Raw genomic sequence first — 26063 nt, forward strand, 5'->3', positions numbered from 1 at the left:
TGACTATTACAGTGCAGTTTTCAGTTACTTCTTGGCTAGGCAGCAGTAATAGTTTGGTGTAACTCTAGTTACTCAGTATTCTTCACACTTCCAGCTGCACAGATTTCCTTAGGGCACTGAAACAGATGTAAGCATGCATTTAAAACAGGGATCACTGAATTTGAGAAACACTGCAAAAAACACAGATTTGGGGGAGGAGGGGAGATTATTGTTTTGTAATAACTACTTTGCGTGTAGTTGTCAGTATACAACAAACATAATTATACCTTTATAAATCTATTAATAAGCGTTGGCCTGACTTTTGTTTCTGCCTGGCTACTACAAAATATTTTTTGGCACTTAAGAATTGTTTTTAAGTAACCAGTACATGGATTCCACTTGTATGTGATATGTTTCAGATTGTAGGGATGAATGCTTTTAATCAATTTTATTTGGTATGATAAGGACAGAGATTGTATGTGGGGTAAAATAGAACACATGTTGTTTCTTGGATTTCTCAAAATGATTTCTGTTAAATCTTCGCCTCTGGAGCACAAATGAACCCTGAATTTTAACCAAGCTGACATGTGCAGAATTCAATCACCATTCTCTAAATGAAAGAGATGGAAGTAAGAAACACTCATCTGAGAACATAATTTATGTTCTCTATCTAAAGAAAATTCTAAGCTAGAGTTAGCTGAGTGAAAAAAATGAATTTTGAAAACAGAATTATTGAAGTCTGGTTATCATAGATAAGAATGGTAGTGTCTGTTGTATATTCATGAGTAAAATGCAGTAATTTGACTAAACCTGTGGACATATCCAGACTCTTTATATGTTGAATTACATCTACTCTTCTTCTTTTTCTTTAGATGCATACTGATTGCTTCCTGTAAAATATGACATGAAATTTAGATATTTAAGCACTTAGTGATGTCCAAAAACGTCAGCTGCCTTTCTCCAGGAATTTCAAAGCATGAAGTGTTTTAAGGTGTAAATGCAAACAACGCATTGGAGATTGTGAAGGCTTGAAAGGAATTGTCCCCTGGCTTGTTAAATTTCTTAGTGTACAGATACGGGGACTAAAGGAGCTCGACTGCTAAGTTGTCAGGATAGAACCAGACTGCACAGTAACACATAAGCACCAAGGAGGCTGAGGAAGCTAAGTTTGACTAGAATATTGCCAACAGTTCTGTGGTGAAGGGGGAAATGTTAGTCTAGTTTTGTTTGCTTATGATAAATTGCCTTTTTATTTTTTAAAATGGGGTGGTAGGCCACCGTAAAACTGACAAATCCCCTAGAGCAGGGGGCAGACTATGGAGAGAAGAGGGGGGCAAAGGAAGAGTGCTCATGTTGTGTTTGGCCCACTAATGCTTCAGACAATAATTCTGGCAGTCCTACTAAATTTTTTGTTAGTTGGATTTATTGAAAATTTTTGAGAAATAGGGTAGGATTTTGTAATACATGTGGAATAAAATAAGAGCATAAGTAAGGAGGACAGGAATGTAAACTATTTTAAACCAGTCAACAGTTGCATCAGCATTTAAGCATAAATACTCCTTTTGGTTGATTGCATCTAAAGTATGATATTAACTTCCTCACCATTAAAAACCATTTTGCTTAGTGCTTCTTTAGAGCAGCATAGTCAAGAGCAGTGGGGCTTGATGAACAGCTGGATAAATGTTCTGTTTCTGTGGAGTCTGTGCATGCATAAGCTAAAGTATACAATTTTAGAAACTTTTCTTGGGTTTTAAACCTGTTAATCTCTTTAAAGCACTATCTTTTGAATAACAAAAAAGACAATTATTAGCATCTAACTTAGAGTTGCTGTGTTTTCTAAGATCAATATAACTGAATCTTCTGTTATAATAATAATAAAAATATTTCTAGATGCCCTTCTGTTTTTCTTGATGCTGTAGGAATTGTGGAGGCTTTCACTATATTTTGTCATTTCATATTTTTTGGACTGCTTAGCTCATTCTTGGCCCAGTTTTGGCTTTCTAAAAAACAAAATGTCATAGTACCCTCTGTGCTTCATCTGCGGCATTTAACACTAACTCATTTTTCTGTGTGATACAGATGGTGGGATGAGAACTGGGGTTTATTGAAGGTAATTAAAAAAAAAAAAAAAAAAAAAGTTTGGAGATCCATATTATGCTTATGAATTAAGAACACGCTTCCCTTGGTGGTGGGGCTCTGTAGTAACCTACCTTAAAATTCACGCTTCGGTGTTATAGAATCCCTTGTATCAGGAATGTACAGAACCAGAGTTCATCAAATCACCATCATACAGATCACCATTATTTTTGACCTCTTTAGAACATAATTTGCCTACAGGTCTGATTTAAGAGATGGATGATCATAAAAATGAATATGACTCCAGTGGTAACTTCAGGCAATGAAAATAGAAGAAAAAATACAGGTGTCTTGCTCGAATACAAGTGGAGAGAGGGTGAGACAGTCCCCACAAGATGAAACACACTCTTAGAGGGTAGTTTGTTAGTTTTTTCCCCAGGTGAGAAAAGATTATATGGTTACAAGCACAAAGAGACCTTCTGCATAAAGAAGAGTTGCAGAACATGGTGGTGTGTATGCTCTCACTGTGTCATACACGTTCTCTGAATCTGTCCATACTGAGATGTAATTCTTATGTCTGGATCACTCCTTACATCAGTTAGTTACACGTTACTTTTCATTCTTCTCCTGTACAATGGTTCTTATTCACCTGAAGTACAAAATGTGACATAGTAAATTGTAAACCCATAAGTGATAAATTGTTAATCCTCCATTTATTGTATTTTTATAGCTCTTTCTGCTCTGATAGAGCAAAATTCAGGAATGTCATAGTGTTTTGTCAGCCTTCAATCATTCCCTTGATTGCACAGTCTTTCTGTGCCTGTAATCTGTCAGATTGTAAAGATCCCCCATAATGACTTGGAAGAGGGAGGGGATCCTGCCATTGTAGAGTGCTGGACTTGCATCCTCTGCAAAAATAGAGGTTCAAAATGTTTTTACAATGTCAGAAGGAAGATAAACGATGAAAGTTTCTGCTGAGGCAATACTGTAAACAAAATTGAAAACTGGAAGTAAAAGGAAATTCATGTCCTGAAGGCTCCTTTCCATGAAGGAAAATTGGTTTAGAAAATCATGTGTGGCAGTTACACAATACACTGTCAAAGAAGAACCTCCTCCCTGAGCTGATTTATCGAAAATGCCTGGGAAGTGTTTCACTTCGCCCTTTCAAGTCAGACCTCAGGCAAGATTTCCTTTTTAACTGGAAATGCCAGATAAGGAGTAGGGATCCTTTCAGCCAAGTAGGATTGAAGTAGTTACAGCAGAGATGACACTTGAATTGTGGTGCTGTGTATTATTGTATGTGTATGCTTATGCATGCTTTTTAGATAGAAATGCCTAGACAATCTCTTCCACAGATAGAGTGATTGGGAACTGGCACTTTGATGCTCTCTGCTATAGGAAAATACAGTGCTGGTATTTTAAAACTAAAATTTCTTATTTTTCCTCTAATGCTCATAATCTTCCACATAATCGTAGTGTTGACGAAATGCCATTGGTATCTTCAAAGTAGCAGCAATTATCTCCAGTAGATTTAGGAAAAGACAATTAAGTTAATCCTGTAAATCTGGGGATATATGCAGAAGATGCTTAACTATGTACTCTTCTTGGTTTATTAGTTCACTGTCTTCCAACATGAAACTACTCTTCAGTTTATTCTTTGAAGTTCTTGTAGCTAGATCACAAGATCACAATAGGAGCTGTTGTAATAGATTCCACTAATACTTCAGGGAAAAAATAGTAAAAACAGTGATACGTCAAACATGACACTATATCACAAAGACTTGCTTGTTTTGTGTTTTTTGTTTTTTTTTTTTCTAGTAATTGCTCAAAATTATAAAACATCTACAGTCTTTTTCAGAGTTAGGTTGACCTATGTGTCAGTCACCGTAAGGAGATGGGAATTATAACCTAATCATTTTGTCTTGCAGAACTTGATCAATGTGGCAGTACTAAGTAGCTGTGTAATATTACCCATTTTTATATAACTGCTTTTCAGCTGTTTGTTTGACAAGGACGCCCCCTAAGATGGTCAAACTCACAGGTTTGTTGAAGAAGGCAGGCAATATTACACACTTTAAATATGAGTGCTGATTGAAGACTCATTGAACACCAGACGTTGACAGAAAAATCCAATAAACTGAGAAATTGAGGTAGACTACTTGAACAATAACCTTCTGCAAAGAGAATACAATCAGTTGTGGGGGTTTGACTTTCTGTGCACCCAGCCGCTCACTCACTCCCACTCCTTAAAAGAATAGGAGGAGAAAATAACATGAGGAAAAACAAATTAAAAAAAAAAACACACACACAAACAAACAAACAAACAAAAAACTTGTGGGTTGAGATAAATGAAGTTTAATAAGAGGAAAGCAAAGGCCATATGCAGAAGCAGAATAATAATAATAATAGTAAATTATTCTCTAATTCCCATCAGCAGGCTTCTGGGGAAGCAGGGCATCAGTACACATAGCAGTTGCTTCAGAAGACAAACTCATTCATAATAAATGTTCCCACCTCCTCCTTCGTTCTCCTAGCTTTTATTGCTGTGTGAGGCATTATATGGTATGGAATATCCCTTTAGAGGGGGATAGTTGGGGTCAGAGTGTCCCAGCAGTGTTCCCTCCCCACCTCTTGCCCACCCCAAGCCTGCTGGCCTTGAGAGCCAGCCTTGATGCTGTGCCAGCACTGCTCAGCAATAGCCAAAACACTGGTGCATTTTAAACACTCTTGTAGCCACCAGCACAAAGCACAACACTATACAGGCTACTGCTGGGAAGCATAAATATAACCTGGACATTTTTACTATACATAAAATACGATTTCAGTTCCAGTCATATATAATGTATATGCAGTCTTGTAATTGCAAGAATACAGAACAAGAGAGCAAGAAAAGCGTTGGTGGTGACCAATGTACTTCCTGCAAAAAAATCAGTATAAGTGCTTATCAGAGAAACAAGAAGATACTGGGAAGAAACAGAATAATGTTCTTGAATCTTGTTCTTTGTTTTTTCATCGATTTTTCTGGGTAGTATTTGTAAGGCTTTGCAAATAGAAATGGTATCAAGTGGCACATATGCTTGAGAATCCTAGATAGTCCTGGAGATAGGTAGATAGGTATTTTGTTGTTTCTTTTTTTTTTTTTTTTTTTTTTTTTTTTTAGGGCATTTTTAATTGATAACTCTCTTCTGTGCTTTGCATTGAAGTAACCAGTGTCCTTCAGCGCTGGTTCCTTCAGCATCCATAGAGGAAACTGTAGTTTCTGCTCACTGTACTGGAATGAGGCAGAAATTAAGAACGAATTTCTCTAAAAGGGGAAATGCGTGGTAAATGGCATGCTTTTTTTTTTTTTCTTAATAGAGTAGGATTGTTGGACATGCTTATGTAAGAGCTCTGTTTCTTTTCCTTTTGATACCATTCCTAGCAATTGTGTTCCCCCAGTTAAAGGGAAATATTTACTTTCAAAGAAGGAAGAAAAAAATACGTTGGTAAAAGCTGTGTATAAAATCCTTAAGATAATAACGTAAGAAAAATAACTTACTAGGAAATGGCATAGTCTGCCTCTGAAGGTGCTTCTGGGCAGTTTGTAGTAAGATCAACTGACAGGCAGTGTTCATGCTCTTTCATGATACAAGTTGAGAACAAAGTTTTTAACAATGCCCCTTCAGTTCTCCTTTTTTGTGATTTATCTCAGAATTTGCTAGATGTAAACACAGAAAACTGATCTTAAGTCTTCATAAGTAGTCTTGGCCAACATAATTAGAAGTAAATGTTCCTAAATATTAATGATTTTCTATGGTCATTGTATTTCTTGTATCCTGAATGACATATGATAGATCTATGTGTCATTCAGGCTCTCGAGCCTTGTATTTTGCAACCATCTGTGAGTGTTTTACACATCATAAATTGTATCAACTAGAGCTGACTAAATAATCCAAATTTTTGGTGAATTTTAAATTCCTTAGGCTTGTACGTATGCTTTTTGTGGCTTTTAGTAATACTACTACTGCTGTCATCAGTCTTTTCTATACCACCAGAACAGCTGATGCTCTCTAGAAGTTTTAAAACAATTTTTATGATTTGTTTCTGCTTATATGCTCTGGTTTTTTTTTCTTCTTTCTGGAATGTTTTCAGACTCTCCCGTTAGTGTTGCCTCTCAGTTGTGTATTTTAAATTGTCTTGAACAATCATCCTACAACACAACGATCCCATTGTTTCGGTGAGAAGAGCAACAGATAATCCTTGTCTTTTGAAAGTTGTAGTTATTAAATATTGATCACTTTTCCCTTCTATTGTGCAGTTCGCGTTCAGCTGTTTTAGCAGACAGAGAGACTTCTTACTCTCAGTTTTCAAAGCAAATTAGTAGATACAGGATGAATTCTTAAGCATTCTTTTGAAACATATCAAACTGACTCTTCTGTGAGCCCCTAAGCGGTATTCATTACATGTTACCTGAACCAACAGAAGTGGAATTTTCTGTTTAGGGTCTTGAAAGCTGTTGTTATTCGGTATGTAGGTGCCATTTCAAGGGCTCACACTGAGCTTTCTTTGCTTTCTTAGAACAATTGTCAAACCAAATTTTAAGCAACTTCATTTTTAAAAACTTAATTTCCAGGGGGACTCCTAACCCCAAAATTTGACACCTTCATGTTAAGAATAACTGGCTCCTATTTTGTCTGCGTACTGTTAGGACTGAGTTAAGGAATGTAAACTCTGACATGCTCAAATATTCGTCTGTATATTCAGAAAAGAATAATTGTTTCTATTACTCTCACTATGTTCCAGAGTTTCCTGTTGGAAAAAGGCATTTATAGATCTACTGTAAAGTTCAGTTTTTAAAAACTTTGTGGATGCCTTCCTCTTGCTATAATACGCACATTTATGTGTTTAAGAATACAATAGCTTCTGATTATTTATTAACTTAAAGTATTCCTCTATCCTCTCTGTGCATACTTATATACATAAATCCTCTTAAGATAGGGTCATCCTCTTTCTACTTCTTATTGGAGGGATTTTTCGATGCATTTCAAAACCATGTTCTTGATGTGTATCATGCACTTGGAGATTTTTTTCTGTGCTTTTAGTGACTTATATATATTTTCTCTTTCAACAAAGAGGACTGAATCAAAGTGAAACCTTTAATCTAGTTTTCCCCTTTTTAAACTTAAGCTGAGAATCAGTATTAGAATACGTGGAGCACTTGTATCATTTTCACTGTCTCTGACACTGATGTAGGGATGGCTTATTTATTTAAAAGCTCTGTTTCCTTTCAGAGAGACTTAATGGCTTTTTCACTGTCTTCCAGGTTCTCATATTAACTAATATCATGCTGGGTATTTATCTCTTTGGATCCTAATTATTTTCTGTTATCCTCAACATGGAATGGAATCCAATTAAATGATCATTTTGGAGCGCAGAAAGACAATTACATTTGAAGTAATTATTTTGGATCATGTTGGAGACACCAGCCATCCTTAAAACAAACAAACAAAAAAAAGAACACTGTTGGAGGAAGTCTTTGACATATATGAAACTATGCTCTTCATTCAATATATTGCCCCATTTCCGTAAGTTATAAAGTTGTACATGTTGTAGTATATGTGACTCAAATTGGTCGCAGATTTTTACTAGTCCCAGTGTTTTATTCCCCAAACGTGCTTTGTGAGAGCAGGTTAGTTCAGAACACTCCATCTTCATCTTCCCTGCCCAAAAACCCAGTCTGATCTTCTTTGGAGAACTAAAGCATACAAAAGAATGCTCTATTTTGTGCATTTATGTAATTTTAATAAAATACATTTTTTTCTTTATATATATATATATATATATATATATATATATATATATATATATATATATATATATATATATTTACTGAAGGCTAACGTTACTCGTGCTGGGTAAGTGCACAAGTCAGGACTTGATTAGTCCTTGCTTAGTAAAAATCAACCAAAATAGTGTTATATAAGTGCTGGTGACTGTGTAAGGCATTTTTTGAATGTTCCCACTTTGTTGGAGTGGTTGAAATTATTTAACTGTTATTTTCATTTCTCAGCTCTTCAGCTGTGGTTTTAATATAGCACGTCATCTTATGTTTTGATATGCTTGTCTTTGCAGCAGGCTATGCATAATACATTTTTAATTGCTTTAGAATAATTTTATACAAGTTCTGCTTCTTTATTTTTGTTTCAGCAGAACTACAAAATCAGATTGCAGTCTAAAATGCACAGCTCTGTGTTATGTGGTAGCGTTTTGTATGTTCATGGAGTATGCTGCTCCTTGGACTATCCTGGGTTTTGTTCCTCTTTCATTTTTCCAAACGTATGCTGCCTCTCTGCAGTTATCTTTTCCTGCTTCTGTTTATGTGGTATCGACAAGAAGATCCTAACTTGCTTGACGTAGACAGTCAGCCCAAGTTTTGACTGCACTTTAAGAACAAACTGCTTCTGTTACGAAGCTGAAACTTTCCATGATAAACGTAATTTTCAGGGAGGAGAGAAACCTTTGAACAACTATTAAGCTGATCTTCTTTGACTTCTTATTTTCTTTTTAAACTGCAGTTAAGATTGACAGTAAACTTCATTATTTGTGATTTTTTTTCCCTTTTCTAGAAAAAAAAAAAAAAGGAGTTCTGCCTTTGAGTGCTTTTTTGAAGAAACTTAAAAGTAGAGGAGAAATGAAAAAGAAATCATCCAGTAATTAAAGGCCTTTGTTTGATTTGGGGGATTTTTATTTGTTTATTTTCACTAAAATCTCAAGTTTTAGTGAAGGGTGTGTGTGTAAGTAGTTTAGTACCTGACCTAATGAAGTTCTAGTTTGTGTTAGCTCATTTAATCTAACATAGTCATGAGCTCTTGGAAAATTTGAGTGTCTCATGCCAATTTGTTGCAAACTTACCCAGGCTACTAACATGCAAAAGCAGGATGAGTTACGTCTCTCACAGATTTTCTTTATTTGACCTTCTTAGTAATATCTTTTGAGCCAAAAAAAAATTAAATCCCTCAAAAGAATTGGGAATTTTTCTAATCTCACTTCTTCCAGTAGATGGAGGAGATTGGGTATTTCTTGGTTCTTGAGAGAAGGAGTTTTATAATGATCTCAAAAACACATTTCCAGTTATAGCATTTAAATGTAGTATATTTGTTTGTGGTTTTTTTTGGACATCAGTGATACCATAAAGCACATAAATTTAATTGCCTGCTTTTCCTGTCAAGTTTTTTTCAAGTTTTTTTTTTTCCTGTCACTTGGAAACCACTGCATTTGTGTGACCACATATGTGTGTTTCACTTAAACTAAGTGTTGAGGTTCCTTTCTTAAAATACTGCATATTCCTTACAATTTCTGCATATTACTTACAGTTTCTGACGAATAGACTGTATAAACTGAGCCTCCTGGACTATGTAAGCTGATATCATTAAGGGCTTGATATTCAGGAAAATTGCTCCTGCTGATAGTCTCATTTTCTTCATTTTTCATTCCACAAGCAAGGGATAAATATGTTGGGGGGAGGACAGGTGGAATTACTGTAGTCCTCAAAACCTACATTAGTGAAGTAAATGAGTTGTTAAACTTCTGATATAGTCTGTTTAAACTGGACTGCCAGTGCAGAGAGCCGTCCCCATTGTTATAGTTGTATGTTCCTGTTGCTTCCCTTGTTTCTCAATATCAGCAGTCATGCAGTTACTTGGTTGCTTTTCCCAGTGTGTGGCTGAAAACTAGTTCAACATGTGGTCTTGCATTTCTTCGTACTGACAGGGATCAAGATGAGACGAAACCATTGGAAGGGACTGAGAGCACTAAACCATCCCTTTCAGTTGCGGCCCAGTCATAAACTTACTGAAGCAATCAAAATGGGAAGCCGGTCCCTGATCTTTTTTCTCCTAGGTATACGTACACATACAGCACAGGTGTACACAGACACATAGCCAAGTTGTATTTGGGTTGAACATACCATGCGTGTTTAATCTCATAAGAAGATGTATTTCCTTTTCACTTTCTCAGTCCATTGGGAAACTGAACCCTGCTCTGGTTCTGGTAGCAGTATTTACTCAACCTGTCTGTAGAATTAAAATGAAATCTGTAAGGTAACTTGTTTCTGTGGTTGGTGTATATTAACTAGGTGCCTGCTTGTGGCAGGGTGAAAACAAAACAGTCTTTACGATCCACTTGAAAAATAGGCCTCACATATCTAAGAACAGAAAAGTTACTTGTAGAGACTTAAGATCACCTTTCTATCTTTGCAGAAAAGTTGTTTAGTTTTTCATCTTATGTGCTATATAAAGTGTACAATGATAGTTTTACAGGGGAATTTAGGCTTTCTCATAAAGCCTACTCTTTTTCAACAGGCCACTCAACGTAGTCTAGGACAGAGCTTCTACTTAATCCCCAGCTATTTATACTGATTTGCTTCAATTGAAATCAAAATTAATATTCTTAAATATTAAAAAAAAAAAAAAAGTACCTAAGCACTCTTAAATCTAGTGTAAAGTAAATGCTAATGAAAGGGAATGCTCATATTCAGTAATCTCTTAGATTACTGAATAAATTCTTCTTTCTTTTAAAAAACATTAAAACTTAATTGAAAGGGAACGTCTTCTGGAGGGGATCATTGAATGGAAACCCTTTGAAATATGCCTGGATCATACAAAGTGGCTTGCTAAGCTAAAGTTCATAGTTCTCATCCGTCTTTCTATAGAGGGATGCAACAGACAAACTGAAACAATTAGAACTCAAAAAGGGGAATCCTGTCATAATTTGCTTTTATTTCAGTACCCTATGTAGAGATGTGAAGATACGTAAGCTGAAATAACTGTGTCTGAATGAACAAAGAATATGATGACTTTTAAGATTGATAATATGATGGCTATGATGGATAGTTCTTTCTTGCATTATGAGAAGCATGTAGGTTATGCACACAGAATTAAAATTTTTAATTTGTTGTAAGGAAATAAATGTGCTCAGAATTGAGTTCAGGTTAAAATTTTGTTCTCCTTGTGGTAGTGTATTGGAAGCTAGTTCCATTGTTTTAAACCAGTTCACTTTTGATGATATCCTGGAGTCTGTGTTGGATACTTTATTTAAAAAAAAATAATTCAGAAAACAGAAAAAAGTTCTAACTGTTTTTTTCCCCTTGGGAAATTTCTTTAGAATGTTAGCTTAAACCACTTTGTTGGTCTGTTTTAATCAAATTTATGATGGGTAAATTTACATTGGCTTTACGATGGGTTTCACAAACTCACTCCATGAATTTTCCAGCAAGTTCTGCTTATAAGAACTATGTTTTTAGAGAATTAGCAGACCAGACCAGGATTGATGACAGCCCACCAAATTAGTAGCTTGTAATGTAAAAGCTTTCTGTTACGTGTTCATTACAGTTGTGAAGTAAAAATACTCAGATGTATCTGAACTTGAATAAGGAGAAAGATTGTAAAAAAAAAAAAAAAAAAATAAAATAATTAATTAATAAAAAAAACACACATATGCATATTATTGATTTTTTGATCCCAGAAAATTGACATGATGTTAATTTGAAATTACTAAAATGAAAGGACTTCTTTCAGGAAGAGCTAGCTAACTTCATAAGAAAATCCCTCCCACTTTTTACTTTCAGTAATTGAAAAGGATTTTTCAGTAGTTCTGGATTGATGTTTGTAACCCTGTTTTCAAATTAATTTTCTGTTGACTTGGTAAATCTGTCTATGGTTTGTAACATTTTTTTCCTTGGTTTTTCTACCCAGCTTCTGCGGCTTGACTGTCTTAATGTACTACATGTTGGAAGCATTACGTACAGAGACTAACTTGATATTCTGTTTGGCATTTCCCATATTGAAATCTTCACCTTTTTTTATGTTACCTAAATTTCCATCCTAACTTTAAAAACTGGACTACAGGATCCTACTATTTATAATACTGTGTTTTGAAAATGAAATATTTTGTTCATGTTCTTTCTTTTTCATCCTATCAAAATGCTTAAGAGGTACAGAACAATAATTATACAATGTGTGTGTATATAAAATTGTTAATGAAATGGTGTGTTTTTTTCCAGTTTGATGCAGTTTATTTCTGTGTTGTGCTGTAGGTCTCTCAAATGGTTTTGGAGATGGAAGTAAAGAGAGAGCATTAGATGATACTCCGGGGAGAAAAGTTGAACCTCGTCGTCGCTGTGCATCAGAATCTAGTATTTCATCTAGTAACAGTCTTTTGTGTAACACCAGGTAAAACTGAATATCAAATACAAATTTGAGGTTGAATATGTCAGTTTTCTGTGCTGCTTGTGACCCACATAGCAGGATTGAATACGTTTTAGAAAAAAAGAGTGCATTTCATTTTTCTCGGTGGTGTGTTAAACATGAGACGCCTAATAGGATTGCTAGTATTCCTTTGTTGTATTCAGGTTATTGCAACTCCAGGCACACTTTATACTTGACTGCACTTGTCTTGCTCTCCTGCTCTGTATAAATACATATAGATGGATAGATATATATGCATGTTATGTGTGTACAATTTAGTTTTAATTGCCTTCACAGTCCTGAACACTAAAAATGTGTGTGTTTAATCAGTGGGGATGGGGACAGGGAGCAATCTCCAAAGCTGAGTCTTCTCCGTAGGGAAGGTGAATTCAGCAGTCGTGAAACTGTGGGTTGTCAGTGTGTGATTCAGACCACCGGGTAGTTTCTGCAGTGGTGACGGTACCTACCCATATACCAACTGGTGACTGTCTCTCTGTGAAGCCCGTTGTTAAAGATAGGATAGGACTGTTGGAACGGTCACCTCTGTCACTACTGATGTCTACTTCTCCATCACCAATGGTGCACTGTCTTCCAAAAGCCTTCATGTAACTATCTCCAGTCCTGGGCTATGACAGTTGAGGAAGTAACATGTCAGTAGAGTTGAATGGGTTTGTTTGGATCCATGGAATGACGGTTGCTGATATGTGTTGTCTTGGCCTAGAAATACGGGTGGCAGTGGTACACGACTTTCATGTTCATGGGATGAGAGATGTGAAGAAGTTTGAAAATTAGTAATAGAAGAACAGAGTTTGTTACAGTAGGATAGAGCATACAGGAGTATAGGATGAATCTGTGGGGTTTGTGTGGGAGAGGGAGTTTTTTATTGTTTTTTAAAGAAGACACTAGTTCATTTGTTCATGATTGGTATTAAATTACCTAAGGGAGTGGTGTTAATGCATTCATGTCAAAAAGGCTTTCAGGAGCAAAGAGAATTTAATATTGGGTCTCTTGTGAATGTGATATATTGAGGATACGACTTAGAATAACTACTGTTCACATTCTTTGATCTCTTGAACTCAGGTGTACAATAAGACTCTTGAGAACAACTTTCTCACTTTGTGTATAGACATTAGTATCACAAGTGAAAGATTCAAATTTGTAATGAAAAGTGAAAGAGAAAATAATTGCATTTTCTGTTTAGTGGGACTATTGGAGCAGAGGGAACGTGTTTCTATGTGTCCAGTATTCATTTTCTAACACTGGAGACAATGCAGCTGCTCATGCTGAATGTGTATAACCTGCACTAAAGTTGAAGTGCAATTGCATTCTGCTTGTCTTTTGCTAATAACAAACCAATTAAGTGCATGAAATGTTGTAGCTTTTGTGGTGGTTAACTTTTTTTGTTACGTGGAATCCATTCAGAGTTTGTAGCTCTGATTTTTACCATGTATGATTCCAAATTCTTGTTCAGAGTCTTCATTTTTAGGGAACAATGTTAATTTATCAAGGGATGGTCTTTAATATCCATACTTTTGCAGTTTCAGCCTACCAAAGTGTGGTAAAGGTAAACCAGCGCTTATACGAAGACACACATTGGAAGATCGAAGTGAATTGATATCATGCATTGAAAATGGAAACTATGCCAAAGCAGCAAGAATTGCAGCTGGTAACTGCTATTTATAAATAAATGTTTTCTTAATAATACCATGCAGCTATATTTCGTCCATTAGTTCAACTTATTCTAACGTTCTTATTTTCTCAGCGGAAAGAGTTCTGAAAGTTGTGTTGATAGCATGGTAGAAAATGCTAGATTATGCCTACAACTTTTTACAAATTTAAAGAAAAAAGAATAATATCTAATGTTGTTTTGATGAATAAGTGGCATTTAAAGTGAATTAGCTTACTCTAGTAGTACAAGCAGAACTTGGACTTCAGTACTGTTTGTGGTTCTGTTAGCATTTTTCTTTGGGCTTTTTATTTTAGCATTTACCTCTTGTATACTCTTCTGCAAAAATGTGTTGACAGGTGGGTAAGACATGGTCCACTTTGTTTCAGGAAAAAAAATGGAATAAAGCAAGAATTTCTAAGAATTCAGTATAATAGGTTAACATATTTCAGGGAATTAATTATGTTTTGGTGATATGCCTTTCTTTTAATATTTTTAAATTGTATTGCACAATTTAAGTAGGTCATCTACTTAATCTGTAGATCTGTTTGTAAAATACAATGTTCCCATGCTGCAGTTAGGGGTCAAGCTTGCCGTGTCTAGCAGGCTTGTCGTTAGTCCCTGACCTTACAGCTCCTCTCGCTTATCTAGAATTATTTCATGTCTTTCCAGTACTTTTTATCTGACCCTGCTTGACTTACTCTGTTCTTTCCTCCTTGTAAGATCTGTTTTGTTTTCTTTCTTGCAGCTAATCTGTTTTCAGCTATTGCTTCATTACTCTAAGGTTTAGGATCTTTATTTGTATGGTAACCTACTATACAAGAAAGCCTTTTCCATTTACTTTCCTTATTCTGTCCTGGCTAGTCTTACTTTTAACACTTTCCACTTACAATTCCTGTACTTGCTTTCTCAAACTCTCCTTGATCCATCTTAATTCTGTCTCTGTTCTCAGATACATTCTAAGTCTGCCTCAAAGGAGAAGTGGTATTATTTTATATACTTTTATATATTCTATATAATTTTAATTCTTTCAGCTGCATTCTTACTGGCAGATAAAGAAGAAACAGGCAGGACTGAAATGAAATATGTTGCTTATGTTGTGTGCATAACTGGAACTTTGTCATGATTTACTTTCATTAGTAAAGTCCTGGATTTTAAGAAGAAACTAAAACAAAGTTTTGCCCATGCTTAGTAAAATGTCACAAGCAACTCTGCTTAATGGATTACATGTGCTTTAGAAATGGACACCGTGCTTACAGTCATGCTGTCCAAGTAATGCTTTATTTTTATTTACAAGATGCTAACTCAAAACCTCTACTATGTTGTAATACTGCAGTTACAATGGGATGCGGTTCTGCACTGATTGATATAGTCATTGTCATACATGCACACTGCAATACATGCACATACACATTGACATATGTGCACACTGTAGTTTAAACAATTTTACAGGACTGCTGTTGAACTTGCAAAGCAAAGTAGAGCATGCTGTCTACCTAGTGTACATAATAAGTTAAGGATATTACGGAAAAATATTTTCTGCATTAAAACCTGAAGACAACGTTGAGGTATAAATACATACAAGAGGATAAATTAAGGTTTCAAAAACAGTTTACAATTCTATCTAACTTTTGGGGCTTGGATTTGTAGGCTTAGGTAGGTTTTCTTGTCTTTCATAGAGAATCATCTGTTTGTAATCGGTTGTTGTCCTTGTTATGCAGGAGCACTGGAAGATGAATAGAGACATGTTATGAGTGGTTTTCATAAATAGGTGCTGTATACAGAGGTACACTAAGATTTGTAGGTCTGGACTTCCTTTACAGGGTTGGGAACTTGCTGGGCAAGAGTGGCAGTGCAGTCTTCTGCCTGTCTCCTCCTGAACCTTGCCCAGTCCTTTTGCTCAGCTGTTCCTTATCCAAGATTCTTGTCTTGCTCTCCTGTTCCTAGTCTATCCCTCTCATTCTTTTTGTCTCAACTTTTAAACTCTTTGTCCCCCCATCTTTGCCAATCACTTTCTCCACCTTCTTGTCAAACTTCTTTCTTTCCTCAGTAAAGCTTAGTGACAGTATCTTTTCCAGCAGTGTCTAGATGCTGTTTTTCCCTTCAGTGATTTTGGGCTGGTAAGCAGGAATGGGAAATGAGGAGGGGGGTAGGTTGTAGGGAAGGTCTCACACCATTTGACTCAAATAGCTTTCTTCTGTGCACAGTCTTCATTTCAACAGGTATGGCAGAAAGAACACTTTCCAGAAGTTAAACAATAAAAGGAAAGCCTCAGTATAAATTCTTGTGCTAAAGATTGATCTATCTGTGCTGGAGAGATCATAGCTCGTTTTTAGGGCTCAGTATTTTTGAAGCTTATATATGTTCCGTATCTGTGGCTTCATCTGCAGATTTAGATGTTAAAATCAAAGTTGCCTCTAAGTAATTTGAGAGCAAAACAGCAACAACAAACAAACAAACAAAAAAAAAAAAAACCACTGTGCACTCTTACTACTCTGGTCATGTTTCAGTTATTTAAAAAAAAAAAAAAAAAAAGAAGAAGAAAAGGAGACTTTCTTCTCTGAGGCTGAAGTTTCTGATTTAAAACAAAGTTCATTACTGAACTACAAAAAAACTCTTGGTCCTTGCTGAAAGCTGTGCAGATTTCTTGAAGTTTGGGGTTTTGAAGTTCTTAACTCTGTTTTTGAAGATAAGTGTCTTAAAGTTTTGAGGCCTGCAGTGCTGGCACCTAATGGGTGTTTTGCTCAATCTACTCAAAAAGCTAAACTCATCAACTTCATTGTGAGAATACTCATGAAAACAAACAAACAAACAAACAAACAAAAAAACCACAACACAGTAGTTGTTTTTAAAACATTGTGAGAAGTAGGAAGTCTGTAAGGGGAGGAGGAAATGTTTAGAAAGACATCCTTGTCTTTACCCTGAACTATGTAGGATCTTTAGTCTGGTGTCTGGTATTTTGTTAGTGTTGGTTTTCAGATAGTGTGAGTACTGTTATTTTAAAATCCTCAGCAGTACATTGTCATGACTGCTAACTTAAATGCATTGTCTCTCGTAGCTTGAGGAAATAAAGAGTTGTTATGGCATAAAACAAAACTACTAACCATCTGTGCTAGCAATAGTAAACTAAACCCTTAACACCATATGGAATAAATTCTTACTAGGAAAATATTCTGCTACTCTTCCCTACTGTTTATACGGCTGAGAAGTCTCTGAGGGAGTCTTGCTGTGTTCCTCTAGTGAGATTATGTATGACCTTCTACTCTGCATTAAAATATCATTTTTTTCATTTTTGTATCACCTCTACAGCTGAGAATAATGTAGGTTTCATTTCTTTCTTCTGTTAGCTGCCCCCTCAAAAAAGAGGACTTGTACTGTTTTTATGTACCAGGTACAGTTTTGTACACGTTTTCAAAATGTTTTTTGTATAAAAGACACGTTAATCTAAAAATTCATGACTGTGTCTAGCCACCTTGGGGATACTTAGCATACTGGTATTAAAGCAGAGAAATAAAGAAGTTGTCTAAAGATTTGACATGTCTTTCCATAATGTCCAATACGTAATGAATTCAGCTATAGTATTAGAAGTATAAGAATGCCTGATTCTATTATTTCTGAGTGTATTGTATTTTATTCATCTGAAGAATATTATTATGGTTTTCAATGAGAAAGTGAGGAAAATCCTAATAAGACTTCTAAAAATATTCAGAAAGGAACAAATAAATAAACCCATAAATTGTTTAGTAACAGGTCTTCCAAGGTTATGTAGTTCAGTTTTCTTCCAAGGTTATGTAGTTCAGTTTCAACAACAACAACAAAGAAAATAGAAATAAGACTGCATTATTTCCACAGTGTTATATAATGGAATCCACTGATTAAAGTTCTCATCTGTAAAGTCTGTTGGAATTGGTGGCAAACATCCCAGTTTTCTTTGGGACACTTGTTTAAGGTCTTAAACGCTGAAAAAAAAAATGCATTTGGTGCTATTTCTCTTCTGATATACACAGCTGAAACAGAACCTGCAGCATTTTTTTTTAGCTTCAAAAGCATCTAGCATCTTGGTTAAGCTGTTGTGGCAGATTACTATGAATTACTGCATTTTGAGAACTCATGTTACAGGGTTGTGAATCTCTAGCCTTAAACTTCTCAATCAAGTATTTTTTTGGAATGTTGATACCATCATTGATTGAAAATAAGCTATAGTTGAATGAAAAGCCTTTATTTGGAAATTGACATAGAATATGTTGTGGAGAATGACTGACCTCTTTGTTTAGTGATCACCTCAAGTATTTTCTTCCTCACTTTCAAGGTTTGAAGCCATTTTCTTGATGTTCAAATGGAATATGTATCTGCATGTCAGATTTCATTATAAGCACTGCCTGTTTGAAAAAGAAGCAAATTAGGAAGAATTTAACATACTTTCTTTTGGCAATTAGAAAGCTGCTTCTACCAAGTATTGTCTTGCTCCTAAAAAAGTTGTGCAACTGCAGCTTCTGAACTATAGTTTGGTGTTAGGTTTCCCCATACAAGTTTTTCCTCACTTTTACAGTTCATGACCTTTCATTCTCATCTTCATACATTCTCTGCCCCAAGTTCCATCTTGAGTGGGCAACTCATGGTCTTCTGCCCAGTCTCTTGACAGGAGTCAGTTGTGGGTCTAGTTGACTAAATGGCTTAAACCTGTCTCGTGCTTCAGTCCAGTGGTGATTGAAGCAACAGAGACGAAAACTGAGGATTCTGGTAGAAGCAGGCAGTAACATAAACTTAGCTTTCTGTTGTGCTGCCTCCTGAGAAGGAAAAACCACTATTGCAGCTGCTTCCTTGAATCCTGTTGGTCTTTTTTACTTTGCTTCAGGAAAGGGCTAGACAGAGGGACAAGAACTCTGATTTAAATCGAAAGAAAATGAGCATCAATGACAAAAAAGCAAGTTAGAACTTAAACACGTTTCTATTGTTATGTTTATCAGATAAGTGCTGTAAGTGACATGGGGCTAATCTTGTTATATGTTATATCCAACATCTTAGAAAGATCATGCAACTTGCATCTTTAATGCCATCACAACTTATATCTTTCATACCATCACCTATTTGATAGGCTTGTCATAATTTCAAAACAAACACGTTTTTGGAGTACCATAGCTTTGTTTTCTTTCAGGGTTTTTGTTTTTTTTTTTTTTTTTTTTTCCCAAAGTAAAAGGGAATATAAGATTCTGATGGCACTTGCTTTCTAAGAATTGTTCTATGATAGGCAGTTTCTTGAAGCTTCTAAAAACTCATTCTTAATCTGCAAACTTGGATTAAGCTACTAGTAACATTTCAAGAGCTATTGTGAACATTACCTGTTTTTTTATTGAAATTTGCACATAGGTAATACTGGTATACATTTGATTTCTAATGATTATGAAAATATTGTTGAGAAAACAACTGCTGATTTGTCTGAGGTTTTATTCTGTAAAATACTAACCTTATATTTAATTATTATTTGTTCTTAGAAGTTGGGCATAGCAGTATGTGGATTTCAACTGATGCTGCAACATCTGTTCTTGAGCCTCTGAAAGTAGTATGGGCCAAATGCAGTGGATATCCTTCTTACCCAGCTCTGGTGAGTACATAGCTTTCCATCAGTACGCTAGTTTCTGATTTGAAAATCTTGATGCATGAACTCAGCATGAAGGGGAAGTTACGAATTACCTTGAGTAGAAGTGGATTACTTTTCCCTCTTTACAGCTTTAACATGAATCCTTTTTGTAAAATTACTGCAATATCAGATGTTGAGCCAATGATGTCTATTACCCTAACTGTCTCACTAGTCTTTGTCACTGCAATATTGTTTAGAGGATCAACTGAATAAGCATTTGACAGACATTTTGCTAGTGTTGGAACTTAAGAGATGCTTTCTGCTGCAAAACAAATTTAAAGTATTCAAATTCAGCAGCTCATTAAAGAAAAAAAAATCAATGGATAAAACCATTTATTTTTTTTTGTTAGTTGTGAATGATATGCTAGAAACTTAAAGCTGTTGTGTCCATGTTATTTTAGGAGAAATAAACACAGTTCTGCTTAAATCAAGAGTTTGTAGAGAAAATGTTGCTCATAAAGTGTTTGAATGGCTTCAGGCAGGCCTTTGGGGTAATAAAAACAGTTCATGACTTGATTTATATAATAAACTGGATAATCATGTGACTGGTTTAAGGTGTGCCTACTGGGGAGCTCAGGAACATAACAAAATCAGGTTAAAACTAGTGGAGGTGAGATTCAGAGCACTTGAGTTTGTGCCCAAGCACTTGAGTGGGTGACCCAAGCACACTTCGGTCAGATGCTTAAAATTTGATTGTCTGTTGAATGGTGCAGTTTGGTATTAGATTTAAGTCGATCATGACTAGGAGGTGCCAAAAGGCTCCTTTTCTGTCCGCTGTTTTATGTAAACACTAGTGTTTCTCTGTTGATGAGCTGATTGAGGTTTAATTCCTCTTGATTGAGGTTTAATTCCTCAATATTCTCAAGTCAAGAGAAGAAAGTTATTGTGATTTCCATGAACTCTCCACAGTTACTAGCTATCTGTTGGCTTAGTTCGCATAACCAGTTTATTTTGAATTAAGATGGATATCAGTGGGAAAACTGGCAAAATAACAGAAGTTTGTAGGGCAAGAGATGGATGGAACAGCCATGGAATAATATAACTGTTCCTCAGTGGCTACTGGGCAATTTTTAATACTGTGAAGTATCTACAAAGGAGTTTTATTTGTGACTGTCACTTTATAATTTATTGAAAAATTAGTAGTGTTTTCTGATAATTAAATATTATATGCAAGATATTTGAAAGTTACTTTATTTTTTTCTTCCTGTTTTTTTTTTTTTTTTTTCCTTTTGATTCTGTTAAGAGCTCATTTTTCCTTCAGATTTTAAAGGTATGACTCTGTTTTTGCAGAAACAAATAACCATACCTTAACATAGGCTACATAGGCTGGATTTATTTATTTATTTTTTCTTTTATGTGTAAGATGTAAAATTTAAATCAGGAACTCTCCTTTCTTCTCTATTATAGATTATTGACCCCAAGATGCCTCGTGTTGCTGGCCATCACAATGGTGTTACTATACCAGTGCCACCCCTGGATGTACTCAAAATTGGAGAACAAATGCAGACCAAATCAGATGAGAAGCTATTCTTAGTACTGTTTTTTGACAACAAAAGAAGTTGGTATGTTCTCAAAATACTTTTCTCAATACAGAGATTTAAAACTTTAAGTCTGTAGCTTAAGTCTAAGAGAAAACATTAGAGAAGATAAGACATTCCTACTTATATATATTTTTTCATACAGATGTATCACCTATAATGTTAAAGTATTGGAGTCTGTTCTTGCACCAACGTGTATCATACTGGAAGATACTTATTTATGGTCAGTTTAGAAGGCAATAATATAAACTTGTTTTGATCTACAAGCTGGTTTTAATATGGACCTGATAAATTAACTACACAGATCTTTTTCTTTTTCTTTTTTTTTTTTTTAAAGATAGTCTTCAGTATTTGTCTGTATCAGCTTTCATCATTGTTTTCCAAATGACGATGCATCTTCCAATCTGTTCAAGTGTCTTTTCTTTAAATTTTTAATCTTCTTAGTTACATGTTGTATATGCACTTGAAGTACTTAACTCTTTCTAATTTGTCCATGAAACCTTCCCTTTTTCTATTTCTTTCATTATCAGCAATATGCTGTGTGGAGCCTGAGGGGAGAATTCACATAATATTCACACAGACATTGTCTTCCCCTTCCACTAGATCTTTTTATTTTTTTCTAGGTATGGAAGTTTTTCAGCTACTTCTCTTTCTTCCTTTTATCGAGTTACATCTTGAGTTACATTCCACTGTTCTTTTTAAAAATGGCAAATCTGACCCACTAAATGGGAAACACAGTGTAGCAGCCCTTACAGTTCTGGACGAAGTTTGTGATGTTATTCTATATTTAACATAGTTATTTTACCTTTTCTTACAGGCAGTGGCTTCCCAAATCCAAAATGGTTCCCCTTGGGATAGATGAGACTATAGACAAGTTAAAAATGATGGAAGGCCGCAACTCAAGCATTCGAAAAGCAGTAAGGATTGCTTTTGATCGTGCTATGAATCACCTGAGTAGAGTACATGGAGAACCAGTCAGTGACTTCAGTGATATTGACTAACAGATTCTACCAAGGCATGAAAAATACCACAGACTTGAACTCTTCTAATGAACCTCTTTGTCTAAAAGAATGTATTGAAGATACAACCCCTTAATTGTTGATTCAGTGGCTGAGTTCTGCAAACTTGAAATTGTTGAGCAATTCTTCTAAATCACCATTGCCATATTGATTAATGGTTTTATCGTGTTGTAGTTTGGAGGATTTTCCACTAAACCTGTTAAAATGTCTTGTTCATAGTGTTCATAATTGTACATAAATGTATATTCAACACTTAACTTATTCTGATTTTAGAAGTAGTTCTTTAATTCCTTTTATAATTTTGCTGGGGAGGGAGTTGGTTTTTGTTTCCATGCTGTTTATTTTCCTTCTTTCTTTCTAAGTTTAAGTTACCTAAGCACCACCTTCCAGCTTAAGGTGTTTAGTGAATTGTAAAGCCTAATATCAAAATGGCATCAAATATATGTTTGCCTGAATCATATACAATATGGTGCTGCTTGTATCATTTCTTCCTTGGTCTGTAGCTTCTGAAAAAGACTTCTGAATGTTTGTGTAAATCATTGCTCTTTGCACAAAGTACCACATATTTAAGATTGATGTAAATTTACAATTACAAATATGTATTTTAAGAAAGGAAGTTGCATTATTTTGGAGGGTACTTTGTGAGAAAGACATCGAGAAAAAAAATTATACTATGTACATCACTTGCAAATCACCAAAAACACTCCATTGTTGCCCAAAATAACTTAAGATTGTTTTTGTTTTAAACAAATCTGGCTTAAAGCCTGCAAGCACATTATTTCTTTCAAAACCATATCCCATTTATCTCCCATTGATTTTATTTTGTTGATATATGTGCCTCCCTGTGTTTTATTTATTGTAGAAAATGTATTAATTTGCTTTATAATGAAAAATAAAATTGACAAATATATTGATATGCATTTTTATACAGGCACATGAGAAGACAACTTGCTTTGGGAGAAAAATGTATTGGAAATTGTATAAAAATAACTTGATGGTTTGTGTGTAATTTGATTTTTTTTGTAACTTGTAATCTTTTGTTTCCAATGAGGGGATTTATGTAACTTTTAATTTAGAACACTTTGGTAGCAATAGAAACTTTGGATACATTTTTGTATGGTACATGTGATGTATATAGAATTAGTACTTTATTTTTATTTTTAAGAAGTAAAGCATTATGTTTGGGCAGGGGGAAAGAAGGAGGGTGGGTTTCCAGAATTGCATTTTTATATTAAAAAAAAAAATAAAGTCAAGATATTGATTGTTGTAGCTACTTTATTCCTACCTTCACTGAGAATACTGAATTTGTAACAATGAAAATGGCAAGGTATGTTTGCAATGTGATTTATAATGACTCCATTATTTATAAATGCACTGTGTTTGAACTCTTTTGCAGTGATATCTTAAATACTGTACCAAGTTATATAGTATGAAACACCAAATAATGCATATGAATGCACGAAGTATTTATGCCCAGCTTTTTTATAAAGGATTAGCAAATACAGCAAAACCAATACTTTTTAAATCTTTTTTTAAAACTTCATGAATAGCATACTTCATTGTTAAACCTGCTTGAATCTTTATTTTAAAGGGACAATTACTTCTTAAATAGTTTTTAATGTTTTTATTCTCTATTGTTTGTAATACCCCCTTAGAAGCTTGAAATAAAATTTCTTTCTCAACTGTTAATTTTGTCCTGAATTTAGCCCCTGAAATTTTGCTGTAGTGCCCATTCTCTTACTCCATGACTGAGTTGTTAGAGGAGCTAGTTAAAGAATCCAATTGTTTTCATGCTATAGCATACAGTGTCATCCTTACTGAGCCCTCTGCCTGGTAGGTATTCTAGTTATGTTATACTAGCTGAGAGCAACCACCTATAATGGACTCTCATAATTACAGAGTACTTGGATAAATTTCACAAATGAGCAAGCAAACCATTTTCTCAGTCTTGACCATAAACCTTGCTTTGCAGGAAGTAGTGATGGTAGGTATCTTGCAAGGAGCATCACAGGTGTGCTGCTCTGACAGAAACAATAGCCACATCAGGTAGAAAACTAAAATGAAAATTTGGTTGTTGGCTTTCATTAGTACTTTTGTGTAATGACTTTCAAAATCTGCCATTTCACCATTCTTACCTTTGAAGAAAATGGAGCTTGCACTTTGTTGAGACGCTATAACCACTTTTGATCTTAGGTTTGCTTATTAAGAGAGTCTTCAGCAAGTAGCCTGCATCAGATCATATTTCAGACAGCAAATATACTTAGAATCAGTGTGTATGAAATGGGATAATGATTGGCAGGCATAGAAAAATGTTTTTTTGGATTTTTCAGATCCCTTAAAAACTGTAATTGCAGTTTGGAATAGGATGATAATTTTGTAAATCTGATATATGTGAAGTATGAAGTACCAGTTCAAAAACAAAAATACACAGTTGAAAATGATTCTTCAGAAGGCTTCCCAAGTTCTCAACTGCCTCCAATGGTGGGAACATTGGAGGGAGGAAAAAAGCTCCTTTTTGCAAATAAAAGTGGGGCTTTAATTCTGTTGTTCTGTTACAAACTGTTTAAGCAAATCTTAAGTGGAAGCTTTAGTGTGAATTTGGCTCAGGCCTTCAAGATTCATTTTCTTGGTTTTATCTTCAGAGGCAGCTTCATCAGTTCTTGGAGAAAGTAACGATGTTTTTCTTGATCTTGAGAGAATTCTGGGCTGGAAAACAGTAGTGATTCAAAGAGGCCCTTTAAGCATCCTATACAAACTGGATATTCTTTTGATGAAATGCATGGAAAGCTGTGTTACTTTCTCTTTTGTGCATGTGATGGAAACTGTCCCAGGACATTGTCTGCGAGGAGGTTGCAGCAATGGCTACAGCTTTTCCTATGCTCCTATGCCAAAGTCAAGTATTTTCCAGTGGCTCTTCAGGTTGGTTTCAAATATAAAATATTTTCTCAGACTTGCTGCTCTTCACTGATGTGTTTGTAAGGAAATGAATACCTGTTTAGAATTTCCCAATTCTAGGGTTTAACCTGATACAGTAGCCAAATGAATACATAGGTATCTGAGAATGTGCTTCTCTACAACTTAGTGTCTTGTAAGAGCATGGTCTGCTAATAACTGTACAATAATTGTGGAATGCAAATTAGTATTCTGGTGGAGGAAAAAGAAGGGAACAACACTATCTAAATATATCCTATTATTTTCTCGAGGAGTGTTACAACAGTAAATACAGCGTGCAGATTTGCATCTTCACTTGTCAATTCTGGTGTTATCATCCCCAGCTAATAAAGTGCAAGAATCCCAGATCAGAAGCTGAAATAAAGTTAATCTGTCTCTTTTGTATTAAAATGTGAGAAATCATGTTTTAAATATTTAGGGAAAAAATGGGGGTAATGACTTTAAAAAATATATATGTATTTGTTACCAAACACAGTGATTTTTGCAATGTTTGCTGATTGTGATTTTGTATTTTTACACTAGAGGGAGCAATACACACAGACCATCAACATTCACCAAAATAAATATTTAATATTTTCTTTTTAAAATGCTGCTATTAAAACTTCTTGCTGTAAAACAGTCTTTCCTGCTTCTAGTTTTTGTAGTCCATTAAAAGTGGATTTCTCTGATGGTCCTGCTGCAAGTGAACCTTTCCCAGAATGTGTGTTTTCCTCCGAAGAGCTGGTAGGTAGGGCAGCAACACTGGATTTTCTGGCTCTCTTAGTTTGTATCTATGTGCTAGTGACAGGCAAGTTACCTTTTCACAGTGATTTATTTAGCTGTTTATTTCTGTTCAGAGGCGTACTGCTATGTATTCGTTCTGGAGGATTATAGACAGAAAATCATCCAGAACTTCTTGCTGCTAGTAACATAGTGCAAGTTGAGTAAAAGGGAGTTGCTGACAAAAATATTCAAATTTGGAGGTGAAGGTGA

The 26063-nt window shown here is 35.1% G+C and overlaps 1 protein-coding gene across 5 annotated transcripts in view; it reads left to right on the forward strand.

The window, feature by feature from the left end:
• The window catches only part of BRD1 (bromodomain containing 1), a 62126-nt gene extending 36486 nt beyond the window's left edge, over positions 1–25640 (forward strand). For 4 of the 5 annotated variants that reach the window (XM_082784833.1, XM_082784834.1, XM_082784835.1 and 1 more), the window contains 5 exons: positions 12128–12263; positions 13817–13944; positions 19437–19546; positions 20990–21144; positions 21938–25640. In XM_082784833.1, the coding sequence (XP_082640959.1) occupies positions 12128–12263; positions 13817–13944; positions 19437–19546; positions 20990–21144; positions 21938–22121 (713 nt within the window). In that variant the 3' untranslated portion in view covers positions 22122–25640. Of the gene's footprint in view, positions 1–7357; positions 7504–12127; positions 12264–13816; positions 13945–19436; positions 19547–20989; positions 21145–21937 lie in introns of those variants that run through there. The other variant, XM_082784836.1, reaches the window with a different exon arrangement.
• Positions 25641–26063: the final 423 nt, after the last annotated feature.

Source organism: Aythya marila (assembly GCF_965140915.1).
Source record: "Aythya marila genome assembly, chromosome: 1".
NCBI lineage: Eukaryota > Metazoa > Chordata > Aves > Anseriformes > Anatidae > Aythya > Aythya marila.